The following is a 20,006-nucleotide window of genomic DNA, read 5'->3' on the forward strand; positions in this document are numbered from 1 at the left end:
CATGTTTCAATAACATTTTATTAGGTGGTGCTTATTCTGTTAAAATTTAGAATTCATTCTTTTTAATTTTATACAGTAGTTGTCATGTTCCTCCTCAATTGCTCAGTTTGACATACATGTGCTTTCAAAGGCTTGGTTTGACATCTGTAAAGGGTTTAGTTATCATGGGAAAACACAGATCGCAGGGTAAGGCCAATTGAAAACCTCTGCGTTGAGGTTACAGTACATATAATAGATTTAAAAAGGCTTGCTCAAATAGGAACCCAAACAGTGTCACCGACTTGGAGAACAATGAAGAAACTATGTATGCTATGCTTGATACAAACGATTAACACTCAGAACGCAAAAAGTTTTAAGAACAATTTTTTAGGGAAAGTTATAACTCGTAGGTACACACTACACAGTATAACATACTTATCAGGACTGGACAAATTCAGAATTGTACTGAGAAAGACGCCTAAATTCCAATTATTTGGATTGAGGCGGAAAACAGGAACAGAATTGCAAGAAGCAGAATTGGAATTTCATGAAGTTCAAATAAATTCATTATGCAAAATGAAAGTGTATTTAACAATGAAACTATAGCATAAGCCTATTTTCATCACAAATTTCATGGAAATATTATTGTAAATACTTTATGTACACTAGCGCTAAATGTATGCTTAAAGGCTCATTCTAACTGATATGTAATGAGAACAATTTTCTCCGAATCACAATGAATTCAGTTCTACTTCCTGCAATTCAAATTCAATTAAAAATCCTGTGGGGAGTCAATTTCAAACTCAAATTCATCCATTGAATTGAATTATGAAATTCAGAATTTTGCCTTGATACGTGACACATGGGTGACGTGTTTTTTTTGGTTTGTTTTTGCCGTACAAGAATAAAGTGTAATTGCACATCCACTACAGTAGGTGGCAGTGTCACTCATTGTCAGCTTGAGAAAGGAGTATTAGAGGTGTACTAGTTGCAACAATTTACATATATATATATATATATATATATATATATATATATATATATATATATATATATATATATATATATATACATATATATATATATTTATATATTTCTCTTTTCCTTTGGGGGTGCCTAACAAAAAAACTAATTGAGAAGTACTGGATTAACCAGAAGACAAATTGCTCTTCAAAATTCTACATGTGCTATTAAATTGAAGTTATTGATGAGCAAAACTGCTCCTCAAAGAAACATTTTTATTGTGAGCATTGTCTAGTATGCATGTTAATGGATCAAAAACTAATAGTAGAACCAAAATAGTAATGGAACAAGTGGTTTGAAGATTGCAATAATAGAAACATCTGGTAATAATCCTCTTACCACGTGAATAATATGTGCCACAAAGTAAGTGGGGGGGGGGGGGAGACTTATTGGACAGAAAAATGAACCAGTACAACAAAGACAAAAGAAATGACCAAAAAACAAAAAAAAATATGATTGAACAAAACAACCAAAACTGTTCTTGATTTCAGCGAAACTGGCTGGAAGTCAAAGAAGCAGACTGGCACATTGGTTGCTTTTGTACCAAAAACAAACGACCGAATACAATCCCTGGCCGCAACTACACCACGCTGTTCATTCTCTGATACCGACCTTTCAACTTGTGTCTATTTCCATAAAAATAGAGAAAGAGCAAGCTGATGTCAATACACAAGAATGTGTAATCCCATTCCTTGCAGCCTCATGTCCTCTGCGGGAAAACAATACTGTCCGTGAGGTCATTGCTTAGGAATCCCAAAGGCTAAGGGGGTGAAATTATGACATATTTTAATTAAATCTTTCACATGGTGAATTGGCAGTTGGAAGTCCAATGTCATGGGTTATTATCTCTTCCTCTCCTCCAGAGTTCCTGTCCAATTTGGTCTCTCTTTTTTTTTCTCCCCCACTCTGTGGTAGCCTTTGAGGTGTCATTTCAGCAAGTTAAGCTGTTCTGCTTCATGTCACAGAATGACGAAGCCTACGTTTGAATTATGAGACAATCAGAATAAAAGAGCAATTACCAATGAAATGATCAAAACAGCGGCTTAAGTAGACTTTGAAGTATTAATCCAGAGTAGTGAGTGGAAAAATTCCCAGAGAGATGAGGGACTAATTTACTGCATCTGCAGAAACAAAATGGCCACTGTTTCCCACATTAGTTCAGCCAAAGCTTTAGGGGCTGAATCTAAAATAACTCAAATCAGAAGCGTATTAATGTCCAAAGTAGGGCTCCAGGAGCAGCATTTTACACCTGTCACATAGCTCCTCAGCTTAAATAACAAGTGGCTATGTAAGTGAGTGACCAGCTGATTGACACTGAGACAGACCTAGGAGGACAAATGCGAGAAAGGCTGTGCCCTCAAAGGCCAGTAGATGTCCCTCCATGTTTATGCAAGGGTAAGGTGCACTGATCACCTGACACATTAGCAAACCCTGAACTGGTTCTACAACTCGTTTGTCTTCTCAGTGTGATGTTTATGCACATTCTCCTGTTGGTAAGTTTTATACTTGAAGCCTAAATAAATACATAAAGCCCTTCAATCAGAAGATTCCACAACTTTAAATAAAACTGTATGCATACATTTAAGCCCCAAATTATTCATTAACTGGCCAAATTTGTAATTAAGAAATAAATGTTGAGAATAAGTATTTTACACAATTCTAAAATATCCTGGTAACCTGATTTATATAAATTACCTACATTTAGAACTTTGGAAAGGCCTTAGGCCTGAATTGAGAAAATGTATGAACAAATGAACAAAACCTTTTTGTCAAAAAAAAATAAAATAAAATAAACTAGAGCATTATTATATTGAGCTGTACATTTTTTTTAATCCCAATTAATATGCTTTGTTAAATAAAAAACGTCCTGATATGTCATCACCCTGACATATGTGAGCAACATGACATTTGAGATAGCCCGTGGCCTCTAACCAATGCGTGTGATAGTCTGGTCCATTCAAAGGGGCAGTGAGAAAAGTGACAGACAGCAAGCACTCCTTCAAAGCAAACTCTCACTGCAAACACGCTACAGAGCACAAAACATATGCATGAGCCATTGGACAAACTCCAGACCCTTACACACATAGCATACTGCATGGAGAGGTTGTTATGCACAAGCAGGCAAACACTCGAATTGTGCGCAGACAATGAATTTATAATCATTCACATACTCTTGAAACTTCACAGCGATTTCTAAAACGACCCAATTTCCCAACTGGATCACTGATTGGTTAAGTCTCCTTGACCTCAATACATTAAGAGGACACAGGCTCATACCGAAATGGAGCTAGAATAAAATGCAGGCAAAGACATGTTTAGTAACACACAGTGCTGTTCTGATCATTACGCCCTATGAATTGCATCATACTACAAATACAGCGAGTATAAAAAGCCTACATAGTCGAGTTCAACTTCAATAAGACCATGACAAATGATTACAAAACTCTCCCACTATGAACGTGACCTATTACCTGTATAACTCAAATTAACCAAACTGAAATATTTGAAAGGGTGGAAAAACAAACACAGATAATGTGGTTTATGTTCAGACCCTCTTAAAATTGGCGACGATAATGTAGCCATGTAGTATTAGGAATTAACCAATCACATTGAAACCCATGTTAAATGGAAGTTCGCCCACACCTTCCACCATTTATATAGCTGTTCTAGTAGGCTCTTCCTGATGATTTTACATCTTACTGCACAAACAGTCCACAGAAAGCTTTCACAAGACTAGAGGGATCTCTCATTGCTCAAAGGTATTAGTCAGAAGATGGTTACAAAAGTTGTCCGTTAGCAGACTACTTTCTGGTTCATGGAAGATGACTAACAGAAAAGTGGCTTCATCATGCTTTACTCCTTTTATGTGATATAGATAAAAATAAATTAATTCCTGTATCTCTGCCTTTATAACGATCCTCATAAAAATGTGGTAATCTGTTGTAATTTTTTTTCTAATCCTGTTTGCAGTACCTGACAATTTCCAACTAACTGCTGTGGGAAAGTTAATTAAAACAACAAAGCTCGAGATGACATGAAATTTCCGCACATTTCAGTTTATACAGTAAGAGTGATCTTAATCTAATGTGGTTCAAAACCTATAAAAAGTAAAGGTGTTAGTTGCTTTTTCTCCAAACAAAATGTGTGGTTCTCATTTGAACCAATTCTCTCATTAAACGTAAGAAAAACCTCAGCACACACGACCAAACATTTGTTATGAATACTGAAATAATAATGCTCCTGTTATTTACTCACAAATGTACTTACTCAAATATGAACCTGTTCAGTTGAACATAAAGCTGACATACTCGCAGGAAACCTCGACTGGTAACGTGGCTAGTGGCTACACAAGTTTATTGTATCTTCTGCGATCTAACTGAAGAGCATTACATTGTTCGACCTGTCATTATACGTGACGTTGCATAGATGGAAAACGATATATTTGAAGCAAAAAAATATTGTTCTGCCAAATTACCGGTGAGTCAACTTGGATAGATTCCAGAAGTGCCCCAGATGATTTCACATGGCACTCGTATGCCACGGTGCATGGTTGGGAATTGCTGAACTCAATAATACAATACATTAGGTCTAATTCTTCTGGTGTTACTATTAGGGCAAAAAAAAAAAGCAAGGAAAGCTAATGTTCATGTACAAGCCAGAACTGCTCCCAATCTTATCTGAGCAAACACACACCCAGTTTCTTTACTCTGTCGATTACTTCCAGCAAAACAAGCTCTGGAGGTGCTCAGGTTCCAAGAGTTGGTCCCCTCTTGTATATTTTTGTGATAGGATACTAATTCATTCTCAGAGGCTCCAAATAGCAGTAGCATGACACCAACTTTTACATCTGGCATTGGAAACCAAACTGCAAGCCACGCCAACTTACAGTTAAAAGTTCCCGGCCAACAGGCAGGGAGTAAGTTGGTGGGAGTAACTGAAGCAGCCGCAGTATATTGCGTTCTTCCTCGACTCACTCCCTTCTGATGACCACTTTTTCTATTTGCTCCAAGTGCTACAAAAAAGGGTGTTGGCCCATTGAGACCTGGGACTCGATAACTCAATTGCGTTGAGATGAGGATGAGCATGAGGTGGGGTTTTGTTATGGTTGTGTTTTCAGTTATTGAAAGAATGTATTTATGAATCTATAAAAATGCAGAGGGCGTGGGGTCGATTCCTGGCCAATACCCCAATAACCGGCCACCGCCAGCCGCAAGCCTTTTTTTTTTTTTTTTTTTTTTTTTTTTTTTAAAGACATTCCATGCCAAACCATTAATGTGAGTGACTCGTGACGATCTCGCTGATTGGATGCAACAAATGGCTACCATTTAAAGGAACAGTTCGGATTTTTTGACATGAATCTCTATTTCATCCTCACCTCCAGTGTGTGCGATCAGCACTGACTTACCCTTGACAGCGTTCTGTGACACGAGTCCTGTTCCGGTGTTGGTCGAGAAATAAATAAATAAATAAAATAAATACGGAAATAAAGCGTTTTTCTTCTAAAAACAATTCGTGTTCAAAAGAGTGATTAGCATCACTAAACTCCTTTCTGAAAAAAGTCAGACGCCATTACCGCCGGGCACTATGTTTCTGTTCATTCGTATCACTGCGCGTCGCCCTGTAGACAGCTGATCGACGCGTGCAGACAGCTGATCTGCGCGCCTTCCGCCTTCGAAAAGACAAACGACTTGTAGATTAGTGTGCGTCTATCAGCTGTATATGGGGCGCCGCGCAGTGATATGAACGAACAGAAACATAGTGCCCGGCGGTAATGGCGTCTGACTTTTTTCAGAAAGGAGTTTAGTGATGCAAATGTATCACTCTTTTGAGCACTAATTGTTTTTAGAAGATAAACGCTTTATTTCCGTGTCCCAAGTCAACTTGCCGGACTACTGTCCTCTCGACCAACACCGGACCAGAACCCGTGTCAGAGAACGCTGTCAGGGGTAAGTCAGTGATGATCGCACACACTGGAGGTGAGGATGAAATAGAGATTCATGTCAAAAAATCCGAACTGTTCCTTTAAGTTTTAGTATTATGGGAAAGTGAATAAAATAGAATAAACTAAATAAAACAGTAGTTACATTCAGGTTATGGTTACATGTGACCATTAAACTTAATTTCACATGCGTAAATGCTCCAGGTATCATTGTGTATTATGCCGTGTGCATATGTCTGTGAATGAAGTCAGAACCATGTGTGTTTTAGTTGGCTCCAGGATGTGAGGAGTGTGATTTCCTATGAGGTTCAAATCAGAAACTAAGAGATGGGCCTGTGTTTGATTTACCCTTGTTTCTTCACTTGATCCTCCAATGCACATGGGGAGCTCAAGCTTGATGACAATGGTCTGTGTTCAGTTAAACAGGCTCAACTTTATTGGTTGAAAATGCAGAAGGACGGTACACAATCGTACGTACTGTCCCGTGTATAAAAAGAAAGGGAAAATAAGATGACAGTTTAGGGGCAGGTCAATTGAGGGAAACCAATTCTAGTCCTGCTGTGAACCAGTTGTTGGAGGAACTAGTTTGTTTCTCAAACTTTGTGGTACAAAATGATGTGCATCCCTGAGTGCTGACTCTCCCTTGCAATGTTTCACTTAATCAAATCCATAAATTTCTGTGCATGTCTGTCAACTGAAAAGTGGAAGAAAAAAAAAGCAACTTCCCCTCTTGGGGAAAACTAGTCTTTCTATTCAGCAACAACATTTATTTTCCTGAGTAGATTAGCGCCTGATGTGCAGATCGGTCCAGAGCACAAGCCAACGAGTTCATGTCCACTGGAAAGTGGAGACGATTTTACAACAAGATGTCAGTGTTAAACTACCAGTACACTCTAAAAAGGCAATTGTTAAACCAATTAAGATTACAAATTGAATTTTTCACCAACTTAAAAAAAAATAATTTTCTTCAATTGGTAACACACAAGTGAATATATTAAGTTGAATTAATTATGAGTTCATTTAGCTTAATTCTTTGGATTGAAGTCACTTTGAATTAACTTAATTCAGTTGAATATATATATCAATTTGTAATCTTAAATTGGTTCAACAATTCTCTTCTTAGAGTGTACCGTAGGTCATACTTTAGTTGCTATGACGACTACGACTACTACTACTACAACTACTACAACATTCTTCTTTTTCCATGTCTTCCTCTACTCTGTTTTTGGCAGTTGGCAAGTAATTTTGGTGCATTATCGCCACCTTTTTCAGCATGCAGCATCCGCTACAAGAATTTACCATTTACAGCAATAAAAGGCACAATAAGTGATCAGAATTATACCTTAGCCCACAGTGTGACACAGGATAACTTAAGCCACATTACAATAACAGAAAAAGTTTCTCGTACCGCAAGTGGAGGTTTCGAATCAGAACTCGCTTGCTGCCGTCAATACGATTAACAGGCGAGTTTTGGATGGCAGTCAGATGCATTTTTTTTTTTTTTTAATTAATTAATTTATTTATTTATGACTGGTTTGACTTTCACTCTGGAGCGACTTGTCCGGGAAAAAAAAAACGGTATGTTTGAGTAAAATGTATGCCATGTTCAAGAACAGTTAGTAATTTTTGTTTTTGAACAATATTTGATAAGAATAAAACACATTTTCATCACAGCTGCAAGACGTAAAGACATTACCAAGTACAGGTAAATTAAGTAGCTTTTTCTTTTATGATCACTCATGATGTCCATACTTCAGCTCACAGGGATGGTGACAAGGTATGGTTATGTGGACTAAAACATTTCTGTATAGAAGATGTTGTAAAATTTAACATTAAAATTTTAAAAGAACTATTCACAATGCTGCATATTGCCGTACTTGGCCACAAATGTCCTGTTTATTGGACATTAGAAAGCTCATTTTACAGTACAGGTCTAACATAAAAGGATTTAAAAACACAAAAACTTTTGAGGTGAGGTCAGAAAGGTTATATGAACGTGAATCAATATTCACACTGCTTTAGCGTGAGATTAGTTTTTTATAACATCAAAATTAAAAGCCAGTGAAAAATAAATATTTTAAAAACTGAACATATCGAACAACAAAGTGGCCTCCAAAACATCTCACTCACCAGGTATATTTGTTCCAGCTTCCCTGACATGACAGCTGCCCTCTTCTCGTTCTGCTTCTTTATGGCCGCCTATTTCCCCATAGTAGAGTGCAACAATCAGTTGTAAAATGCGGATGAACATGGGAAGTTGCTGATCCGTAATTGACAACTTCAGGCTATCCACCATGGTTTGGATCTGAGGAGACGTAAGAAATAACGGATGATGTTTGTTTATTCTTGTTTCTTGGTTTACTGTGTTAAAGGATATTGCATCATCTAATTTTCAAGTTCCATTCAACGCACACAAATAAAATAAAAAATGATAAAAAAAAAAAAATCAATCCACATCCTAATTTATTAAAAAACAAACAAACACACAAACACACATATACCAAACACTCACACCCCATCACTACCGCTTTAATGCTCCCCTAAACCTAGTCTCCCACCAGCCACAATATTTTACAAAATGCATTTGTACACTTATTATAATAATAATAATAATAATAATAATAATAATAATAATAATAATAATACACTAAATACAGTACATACAACTTCAGTCAGAAGCACTATACATTACGATATAAGGTATGTAAATTGCAAGCAAGTAGAGATTACGTACAAATCATATGACTAAGTAGAGAGGATTTGAAAGTATGAAAAGTAAAACGTTTTTCAATAAATAAATACTGTCAACAGTCAGATGTCATCACTTTTTTTTTTTTGCCAAAGGGATCACACTTTGCGGAACTAATTCTAACTTTCACTAGCCTTAATATGAACATTTAACTTAGAATTACAAGAGATAACATAATACAGCCCCTCATTTCTCACATTTGTTTCATGTTTGATTATGTTTATGCAACTAGGGCATTTGGATAGTTTTTAACATTGGTGATAGTTATTTGTTTTGTTTTGTTTTGTTTTTTACTTACTTTGATGACAGAGGGGATCTTAGAATTGATGTTGTCATAACTAAAATGAAGACGTGTTCGGAAGGAGCATTTGTACAGCAGTGGGTCTTGGTAGAACTCAATCTTGCCACTTGCATTCCGTTTGTCCAAGCACACAGTACAATCAGAAAAGTTGATCACTTTCCGAAGAACAAGTTCTGGAGCTGTAGAAAGAGCAAAGTTACATGTCAGTGACTCCTCTTCTATATCCCAACTCGCTCATTCATGGAAATTGTAAATCCCTAAATTAGCATGTATCTCATTTGACAATGCAAGAACTACCTAATTGCCTGTTGTCCATACTCATAGACCTTCATTTTGGTCCACAGGTGCTCAATGTCAGGGGTCCATGGTAGTCACATCATATATTTTTTTTCTCCCTATACTGTATAAACGTAGTCGCTACAGCTTCCATAGTATCTTATTTGCAGCATGAGACCATCCATCGTCTTCCACGAATATTATTTAACAGTGCAAGGCACAGTTCTTTGTTTTAGAAGATGACAGAAAATGGTCGTAGAAACTCAACATATTTTGTAGCGGTCATTTTGACATCTTCAGGCACTGGATAGGTGTCTACCATTTCATTCCCCTTTATCCCAACCCAAAATCCACACTGCAAGCTCTTTGCTACAGCCTCCAGCTTATTTGGGACATAGTGACCACCCATCAATGATCCAGAATGTCATCCATCTGTACTATTTAAAACAGCACGTAATGCATCAGTAAATAAAACTACAGGGTGGATAAAAAAAATAAGTCTTTATTTTTCTTTCATTCATCCGGTAAATTAATTGTTAAAACGGTCTGAAATTGATAGTAATCTTAACTGGCAGGAGGAACAATTATGCACATGAAATCCCCAGAAAACAAGAACCCAAATGTTTAACTTTAATCCTATATACATAATGATTTTGAACAGTGCATTATAGTGTATATTCCAATGTTTATTGTTGGTGTCTTTCTTACCAGTGACGTCCATGAAGGCCCTCTCCCACACATCGTCCACAGTGTAGCACTCTGCTGAAGTAATGTTGACTGACAACACAATGTCATCCTCAACGTACTTCAATATCAAGTTGTTCACCAAAACATTCACGTTATTCACCACACGTCTGATCAGGCTCTGAACATAACCTATAACAAAACCAAACATACAATGAAGAAACACGTTATACCATATACAGTATTATATCATTTGCCGGTGTTTAGAGCTATGAATTGCACTACTCGTAATTTCTGGACTATTAGGACTTGACTATAAGCCGCACTAGCCAAATTTGGGGAATACTCAAGTTTGTTACACAACCGCAGGTGTATTAATGTTCCCGGTACTTTCTTTTCCATAATGAGGGCGCAAATTGTCTGGCTGTCGGTTTGCCTCTCCTACTGTATTTGGGCTCACTTGCCTCTGCCTGATGATCTCCCTTTCCTTTGTAGTGTGCCCCCTTGTGATCTGATGGATAAGCCACACCTTTGTATTAGCAGCAGGGTCGAATGCAAGTGAAAAAAGTAGCGGCTTATAGTCCAGAAATTCACGGCCTGAAATACTAAAGGTTTGCAGGGCAAAAAAATGGGCACAAACTTGATTATGCATGCAAACAGATGAGGAAACTGTTTTACTAGCTGTGCGGAAGCAGGATTGCACCTACCAAACAAATAGGGCTGACAAATTTTGCATCTTTAAGGTGCAGGTGCAAACCAGTACACAAAGCGGTGCCAGCAGAGCAAAAAAAATAAATAAAATGAAATTAAAAAAAATAAAAAAAAAAATAAAAAAAAGGCATGGCGGCGAGAACATTTCCGCTCGTATAAATATTTTTAAAACGGCAACAAAAATTATCGCCATATGTCATCTATTCAGCAGCGCAGTTTTGTAGCTTCTGAATGATGCAAGGAGCCACATCACCTATGACAAAACTAATTTACACTCAGCAAATCCAGCATTTCATCACATTAGGACAAGGGGTGCACTGACCAATCGGCCGGCCAATTTAATGACCCCAATTTTTTTAATTTTAGGGGATCATCCCTTAAAAATAAGCCGATCTTTTTCACCAATGTCATCTCCCTCCTCACAGCTCTGAAAAAGTCAGCCACTGTTCTCTACTGCTGAGAAGGATGAATAAGCATTTCATTTTTATTTGATTGAACGACTTCATGTGCAGTTAAAACAACCCATTTGTATTATTTCATAGGTATTGTTCAGTGTTTTGTTTTCCAATAAAACGAGATTGGAACGCTGAAGGTGTATGCTGCTTGTTATGAAAAAAGATCAGGGATCGGCTGGACAATTGCGATCGATGCACCCCTAATTGGGACAATTAGTGCTGGCCTTTCCCAAAGCACTCTTGCAGGGTTACTGTTCCAAGTTTTGAATGAAGTTCTGCCACACAGTAAAGGCAAGTTGAATAAACAAAGCAAGGCTCAGCCTTAAGGTTTCTGGCTTCCCCCGAATCATCACGGGGATCAGGTTATTTTTTGTTGCTCAGTAATGTTTGTTTGCATCTTCCACTAACACTTCAAACTTCATTTTGCAACTTGCAACACTTTCACAAATTTCCCATGGTAAAGGCAGCGCTATCTAAAGTGCAAAATCCTCTTTTAAATAAAGAAACTCTGCAGAGAGAATCCTCCAAATCAAGAGACCAGTGAAGTCATTTATTTCTCCAGTGTGCTGTTTAACACATTCACAGAGAAGTAAAAACACACTGTACCTGTATAAACATCTTGAGTTTTACCTTTATTTCAAAACTAAATGTTTATCTTCCTGTATTTTCATAAATACTCTAAAGAGCAACAGAACCAATAATGAAGCAGCACTAAAAGATGCTCTTGATGAAATTCATTAAAATGATTTAGTAACAAGTTCTGCTGTGACTGACTAGACATGACAAAATTATTGAGAGTTCGCTGACTGACCAATTAGGCAAGTGGTGAGGGTGACATAAACTCAGCTACAAACGCAATGAGTGTTTGTCACATAGGTGCCTCGCTTCGCATGCATGTGCGTGCCAAAATTTGTGTGTGTTCTGGCTTCTGCAGCGTGTACGAGTGTGGCTGTGGTTCTGAGGTCAGTTAGAAAGCTGCTGTTGCATCAGCAGCCTGGACATTAAACCAGCAATGTTATTTCCCTTTCTGGATCTAATTTGTCCACTGCCGGGATGTTTTTCACTCATGTTTCACTTTTCTTGCCTCACGGGCTCACACAAAAGACTCTCTATGAACTATCACACAAGTGTGACCTTCTGTAAACAACTGACATGGCCAGCACCTATCCCACAGCCAAAAATATGCGCTATTCAAAAATGTTCAACCAAGCCACAAAAGTTAGGAGGAAAATCGTGGGAGGGCAGTGGGATGGGGGAAATGCAAGTGAGACACTTTGTGACTTTAATGTTCTACATGCAGGAAAAGTTTTGCAACTCCAACACAACCTTATTAAATCTTGGATTTTGCCTGAAAAATATGATTTTTGACTAGATTTTGAAGATTTGAAAGGACCTCCATTTCACTAAAGTGAGAAAATAAAACAGCAATCAGGTAATTGTAACAATATTTACACAATGTATTTTATAGACATATTTTATGCATTCATGTATTTCGCCTTTGGTTCTAAAAGAGTGAAACAGATTTGTTAAACCCAAAATTGCTTACTATGTTAGATGTCTAGTACTGAAGTAAGCTGTACATGTAAAAAGCTCATGGGTGGGATATTCAGTATCCTTAAGTAGCATTTGCCAGTAATACCAGAACAGCTGCCGTATTTATTCTCTTTGGAGAGGCCCCAGTACCACGACAGCAGTAGCACTGGACCATGGATTTATCTCAGGAGTGTGTTTGCACTGCAGCCCGAGCAAATCTCAATCTCCTCCAATCACGCACATAATTACACAATCATGCATGCACAATTCTTGACATACTCAGTAGTAAAACTTAAGTACAACAAATGTGAAACATTTGTGTTTAAGTACTGCACTGAGTGACACTATTAAAAAAAAACAATTCATAAGAATTTGAAAAGTCTATAACAAAGAGGCGAATGATCATTCCTGACAGAAAATACCGTTATTTGACTGATGTATAACAAGTATCATAAAGTACAATCTTGAGGTTCTATAACTGACTGGTTCCTGAACATCCAGTGTTGGGAATAACAGTGTTAAAGTATAAAAGCATTACTAACGGTGTTATTTTTGCAGTGACGGAGTAATCTAATTAATTAACTTTCCCATCAGAGCATCTCCAAAATGTGTCATGTTACTAGAGCTACAAAGCCAAGCTTTTGGACGGATTGCAAAGACATGCTACATCATCAATTATATTCTATCACATTGTTTTGTTTTGTTTTTTTTTGTTTTTTTTTCAAGAGCTCAGAATTGTTCATTCGGTAGTCTTACCGATTCAACGTCTTATCATCATTGCTCCTTTTTTTTTTTTGTGTGCGTGTATGTGTGCGTGCGTTTGCGTGCGTTTGCGTGTGTGCGTTTGCGTGTGTGCGTGCAAATACGTATACATTTATACTCATTAATTCACCTAAAACCTTATAAATATCCCATTACCCTTCGCCTTAACCAGGTACTTCAGAATCTTGCCAGAGTCGTGAGGTTCAAATGGTCAGGAGACCAGAGAAAAGGTCAGAAAAAATAAAGAGAAAAGAAAGATAAATCAAAGTGAAATCCAGCACCGACCAAACACTTCCTGCCTTCCCCATGGTTACAAAATCAAAGTCTTACGCCAACCCCGGAAGCCTCTAAATTCCAGCAAATTAGCGAGATCTCAAGAGACCAGAGGAAAAACTAAAGAGAGGAAGGAGGGAAGGATCGATGAGGTAGAGTGAGATCCATAGAAGCCAGTACATCCAATCCATCAAAGTGAAATCCAGCACCAACAAAACCCCTCCTGCGTGGTTACAAAACCAGAGTCTTATGCCAACCCCAGAAACCTCAAACTTCCAATAAATTGAGATCTCAAGTGACCAGAGGAAAAACAAAAGAGAGGAAGGAGGGAAGGATAGATAAAGCAAAGTGAGATCCACAGACACCAGCACCCACTGATTCAAGGGGCTGTGGGAGGGAGAGGCAACTTCTGTTTGAGTTTCAGTAGATGCTGGCGCGATGGATCTGGCATGCATAAGGACCACCACCAAAGAAAGAAGCCGTCAACCGCGGTCCAGCAAAGCGAGCACCGCCCCCCCGGAATCCCCAGGCCGCGGCAGCACCAAGGCCACCCCCAAGCCACCCGAGTGGACACCGGTCGGCGAGCCGATCCAGACACCCGGAACACCCCCGCCCCAGCCCCGGCCCACATTGTGACATTATACTAAGTGTGAAAGCACTGACATTTAATTTGATTTTCATAATCATTGGTATCACACCATGACAAGCAAAGAGCATGGCTGGGAGGTCATTGTTTGTTGTGCCATCCACAGTCATGGTTTCATTCGGTGAAATGCATACGTGTGCACAATCTTGCTTAACACATTCATGGTGCAGGGTGGAACAAACCTAAAGTTAAAAAAAAAACAGAGATTAAAATTGTTAAGTATTAAGAGATTTTTGTGTCATATTGTTTTTTATGAAAAGTGGTGTTAATGCAAATCAGTGCATGAGATAATACAAGTTAAGCAAGAATGTATTACCTAATACATTAAGCTCAGTAAAACCTTGCTTTTTACTTGGACTTGGTGTGTGACTTGCGTGTGTTGCAGATCTGTTGTGTTTATGAATTTAGTTTTATGGAACCATTACTGCATGCATGACTGAAGAATGATTTCCCAGTTACAGACAGAGTATGGATCAACGGTGTGTGCTCCTGCACATGACTGCGAGTGGATGCACTACATGCTCGCATGTGTGCACTCGCTCATATGCGTGCATGAACATGTGCACGTAACATGCTACCAGCAACATGTTTTGCTGTTGCGGGTTAGTTAAAGTCTGAGCGACTCAACGCCATTCCAGCCAGGGTACATGAAAAACCCACGCATCATGCAACCTGCGCACATCATATATAGAGAATAGCTTAACACGTTTGTTTTTTACTGGATGTTTCATATTTGTTTGGATATAAACTCAGTTTAATTAGAAATAATGTAAAAATATATACAGTATACTACAAAAAAAAAACATTATTACTGTGCTGAGTAACTAATTACTTTTTAAAGGCAGTAACTGAGTTACTAACTGAATTCATTTTTTTAACAGTAATTTGTAACTATAACTAATTACTTTTTAGGGTAACATCTAGTGTTGTTCCGATACCGTTTTTTGGCCCCCGATACCGATTCCGATACCCAGCTTTTCAGTATCGGCCAATGCCGATACCATACCGATACCTAAGGTTTTTGTTTTTTTTCTCAACATGAAAAAGCTGTCCTGGCATTGGTTCAGAGCATTCAAGAGCCAATAGGATATCTTAGATCGACATGCAGTGAGCATGTCACATATCAATGAATATTGTTCACGAGCAAAACACAAGATGCTGCATACAAAGTCCGATATTAACGTTGGAATTAATGGTATTGGCATGTTACTTGTTAGTAGTCACCGATACCACTGTTTTAATGCAGTATCGGGGCCTCTGCCGATACCAGTATCGGTATCGGAACAACACTAGCAACATCCCCAACAGTGCTCCTAAAAAGAAACTGCAGTCAGTGATAAAACTGCTCAAGGTCAAAGCATCTGGTCTTTTCGTCGTATAGTTACTCAAAAGCTGTGAACCAGGGCCTGGTGTCATGCGTTCCCATTGGTAAGCAGCTACATGGAAGCTTCACATCCCAAGGAATGACAAGCAATGGTTGGAGTTGTCTAATGCCACCACTGTTATACAAGAGACTCAATGTTTGAGTCGATACATGTTGTAGTTGGTTGGCGCCTTGCTAGAAAAGTGTGGTGGGATTTTCTATGTCTCCCTCACACCTACCTCAGAGCTCAGCTAAATGCAAGCCCAAGGGGAGAATCTGAGGTGAGGCACCTTGCTTGAACAGCTGGGGAGAGATATTATCTCATAACATCAGGCATGGAAATGGATCCTCCCCAGATACAACCATCTAGGACTGAATATAAGTCCATATATTCATGCATGCTGAGTTTCGGATGACTTGGGTGTTACACTGTGACCTACTCTGTAAGCTGAATAGCCCTTCCTTCCCATTCTTTTTTTCTTTCGTTCTTCTACAACCCCCCTCAAACAAACCATTTTTCCTATTATCATCATTTAGTTTTCATGTTTTTTGCAGTGTACGTTAATTTCATAATGTGAATTGTTTCATAGAAGTGTACATGCAATTTCAGAATTGATTTGGAAAACAAAAAAGCTAATAAATGATCTGTGTATGTTAGTGTTAGCCAATCAGGGGTACTGAATATGTGGAAACATTTAATAAGGTTTTATTTTGAACATGATACGTGTTCTTAGTCATTTGATAAGCATGTCAATAAAATGGTATTTATGCCTTACTTGTTTACTCATGGGGAAAACAAGCTGTGCCACAGCAGCGCCAAAATCACAACAATTGCTCAAGTATCACATTCAAGCTCAGGTGACTAAGTAAGTAAAACTACTGTAGTGGATCTTCATACTATTCTTGTTCAGAATTTGGTTTCTGATATTTAAAGTTGAAATGAAGGGGATTTTCGAAAGCGATAAATTTTTGTGTTAAGTGTTGAAAGAGTTATTGATGAGGGCACAGGTTTATTTATTTTATGTTTGATATTTATTTATTTATTTGTTGATTTTCAAGACACATATTTATGTTTATGTTTAATTTAAGTTGATAGTTGATTGAGTTGACAGACAGACGTACGGACACAGCAGCTGTACTCATGATCATACTGAATAAAGAGCAATCATCTTGTTGATGAAAATGCTGCATTTGAGGGGTCCCGAGTTGACAGACAAACGTACGGACACAGCAACTGTACTCATGATCATACTGAATAAAGAGCACTCATCTTGTTGATGAAAATGCTGCATTTGAGGGGTCCCGAGGAGTGTGCGAAGGTTGGGTTACATCTATTTGACCATGGGATAGTACTGGCTCATGTAGAGTTTACTTTGTTTTCTTGTGAAAATGTGTGCTCATGTGTGAATAGCATGTTTCGTGTGACCTGTTCCATTATCTAAAGTGCCTTGCGAAGACTTGCCCTATTTAAATGATATTGACCCGACTTACATTTTTATCCTTAGGTTTGGTTTTAAGCGGTTATGCAGGAAATCCACTGCATGTTTGGCAAATAGATGTTTAAAAAGAAAACCGGACTGAATTTCTGGATTATACAGTAATTTGAACAAAATTCATATTACTGTATACTGTATATATAATTATTAGGGGTGTTAAAAAATAAAAATAAAAATCGATTCGACGATATATCGCGATACTACATCGCGCGATTCTCGAATCGATTCAATAAAAAAAATCGTTTTTTTTTTTTTGTTTTTTTTTTAGAGCTCAGAATTGTTCATTCGGTAGTCTTACCAATTCAACGTCTTATCATCATTGCCTTTTTTTGTGTGTGTGTGTGTGTGTGTGTGTGTGAATCGATTTTTAAACTTCCATTTTTAATGGAAAAATATTCAACAAAACGTCTGACTTCGGGTTAGGATTCACACCTTGAGCATGGAAGAATGTTATATGAATGGAACATTAAGCCTTAATATTTTATTTTAATGCTGTTCAAACATGAAACAGATTACAACCTCTATAAGACTGAAATTTCAGATAAATAAATACATTTTCATATAAATCTTACACTCTACAAGCTTACTGATTAGTATTTTCTAAATTTGAATGAAAAAAAATCGCAACAATCGACTTATAAATTCGTATTGGGATTAATCGGTATCGAATCGAATCGTGACCTGTGAATCGTGATACGAATCGAATCGTCAGGTACTAGGCAATTCACACCCCTAATAATTATAATGAACATTTTGTGGGATTTGTCAATTTTTGTTGACCAGGTTCAGACCGAGCCAATGAATTGATTCAAACAGCATACGATTAGGTTTGTAAAACATGTGTCACAGATACGACCCCCACACTCCTCAATACATATTTACACTGGTAAGCTTCCATAGTATATATAGTACACATAATGTCAAATTCAATAGCATTATTTTTTTTCTCATAAACAGGTAAAACCTAAATATTATTAAATGGCAAACCTTAGCAGGCACTGTTCCACTTAATTCTTTAAATGACAACTATATTTGTCAACATTGGAGGCCAACTGAAGCCCTTGATTGTGTGAACAGGAATATGTGCCTTGTCTGTGTCCTGTCCTCCCCCACAGATTTCATTGGCGGTCATTCAAAACGACAGGAGGCGGCGTAGCTTTACTGGCCCCGGGGCCATCATTCACCTGGGGGCAGGTCTGGGTCACTTGGGGCTGTCTGCTGGAGACGGCGGGGCTTGCCGACAGCCTTGGAACTCTCTGAGATACTGCGACTCGTTGAGCTAGACCCACTCTCATGGTCATCCTGATGAAAATACAAAGACAAAAAACAAGCTCATGTGTAAATCTGCTGCGACAAAAGAACAATTCAGTCCTGACCTATTCATTAAGTTATTTTGTCATTGTGTACACCAAGCGCAAAGTAACTACAGCACTTAGAACAGACGTATGTAATTTAGCTGGCAGCAACCAAGCAGCACTGTTTTTGAGTGTTTCTTTAATTCTCCATTAATCCCAACCAGAGGTTACTCCCACTATAGGCTCTACAAATAAATGGTGGGCCTTGGATGAGTCAGGGTCTTTCGTCTGCAACACTATACATCACCTTTTAGAATGCAAGTCAAGAATGTAATCACAACATGCATGCATGTAACAGTAAATAATAATAAGAATGTAACATATAGTACATTTCGGTACGTACATTTCTCAATTAATTTGAGACAATTTGTATGTTGTGCTATTTGTTCTTCTTACATACTGCAGAGGAATCGAAGGGGAATTCAGTACTGGCAGATAATTAAAACCAAAGACTCAGACTCGGCTGCCAAAAAAGTTTGATCAGGACATCTTTACAAAATATATTTACCACTTAATTGAAAGGTATATTTGCTTTGCCTTAAATTTATCACACTACACTATTACTACATACGAGCAGGGGTGTGGACTGGTGGCCTTCTGGAATTTCAGGAGTTTCCCAAACGGCCGGTCCATTTCTGGTCGGCCATCTCCCGCACCCGCATTCGATGAAACGGATTCGACACATGTGAAGCCTTCGACCGAATCCCCCCCCCCCCAATGCTAATTAGTTTCCCAGGACAACTTTTGTTCCCAACATATCCCTGCATACAACTGATACACTCATTCAACACGTGCACAAATACAATATATGCAGGACAAGGGAGACAAGGAGACTAGGGAAATTTTAAAGCGTGACGGGTAAGTCATAAAGTCCTGTGACCGGTTTAGGAATTTGGTACCTTGCTCAAGGGGACCTACACTGTCCTAGTACTAAATGCTAATCCCAAACTCATTAAGGGTATAGGTTGTCTAGAAATGTATTTGTTCATTTATAAATTTTTTACTCTCCAGTAATGTGGTTTTAAAAAATGGCGGCCATGAAAATTGAAACACGCCATTCTGTAACACCATCAGAATCATAGACAATAAACATAGGTCATACAAGGACTGTTATAGCCCAAACTCTCACGTAAAGGTTTTAAATTGACTAATAAATCATACATTGATTCATGTAAACATCCTGCAACAAGGTAGAGAGACATTTTAAAAAATTATGGTAATAAAAAGGTGAACAATAAAGGGGGCGGGGGAGACGATACATTTTCAACAATCTATAATCTGTAAAATCTGAGTTGTTGGGAAAATCCTGGAGGGCTGCGTGAGATATAGCTATGTGTACAGCAATGAGGGGTTACTGGAGCACTGTAACAGTTTAACAGCCAATCTCTGAGGTAAAATGGTCAATTAAGCAAGAAAGAAAAGCAGCGTTCACATGTGCTTATTATTTATCGTGGGAGGATC

At 38.1% G+C, this 20,006-nt stretch overlaps 1 protein-coding gene across 2 annotated transcripts in view; it reads right to left on the minus strand.

The window, feature by feature from the left end:
- The window catches only part of vps13b (vacuolar protein sorting 13 homolog B), a 337,411-nt gene that overhangs the window by 301,291 nt on the left and 16,114 nt on the right, over positions 1-20,006 (minus strand). For both annotated transcript variants that reach the window (XM_077526198.1, XM_077526199.1), the window contains exons 4-7: positions 18,375-18,492; positions 9,976-10,143; positions 8,989-9,170; positions 8,072-8,246 (exon numbers count right to left, since the gene is read on the minus strand). In XM_077526198.1, coding sequence (XP_077382324.1) covers positions 8,072-8,246; positions 8,989-9,170; positions 9,976-10,143; positions 18,375-18,492 — 643 coding nt within the window. The remainder of the gene's footprint in view (positions 1-8,071; positions 8,247-8,988; positions 9,171-9,975; positions 10,144-18,374; positions 18,493-20,006) is intronic.

This window comes from Festucalex cinctus, chromosome 7 (genome assembly GCF_051991245.1).
Source record: "Festucalex cinctus isolate MCC-2025b chromosome 7, RoL_Fcin_1.0, whole genome shotgun sequence".
Classification (NCBI taxonomy): Eukaryota; Metazoa; Chordata; class Actinopteri; order Syngnathiformes; family Syngnathidae; genus Festucalex; species Festucalex cinctus.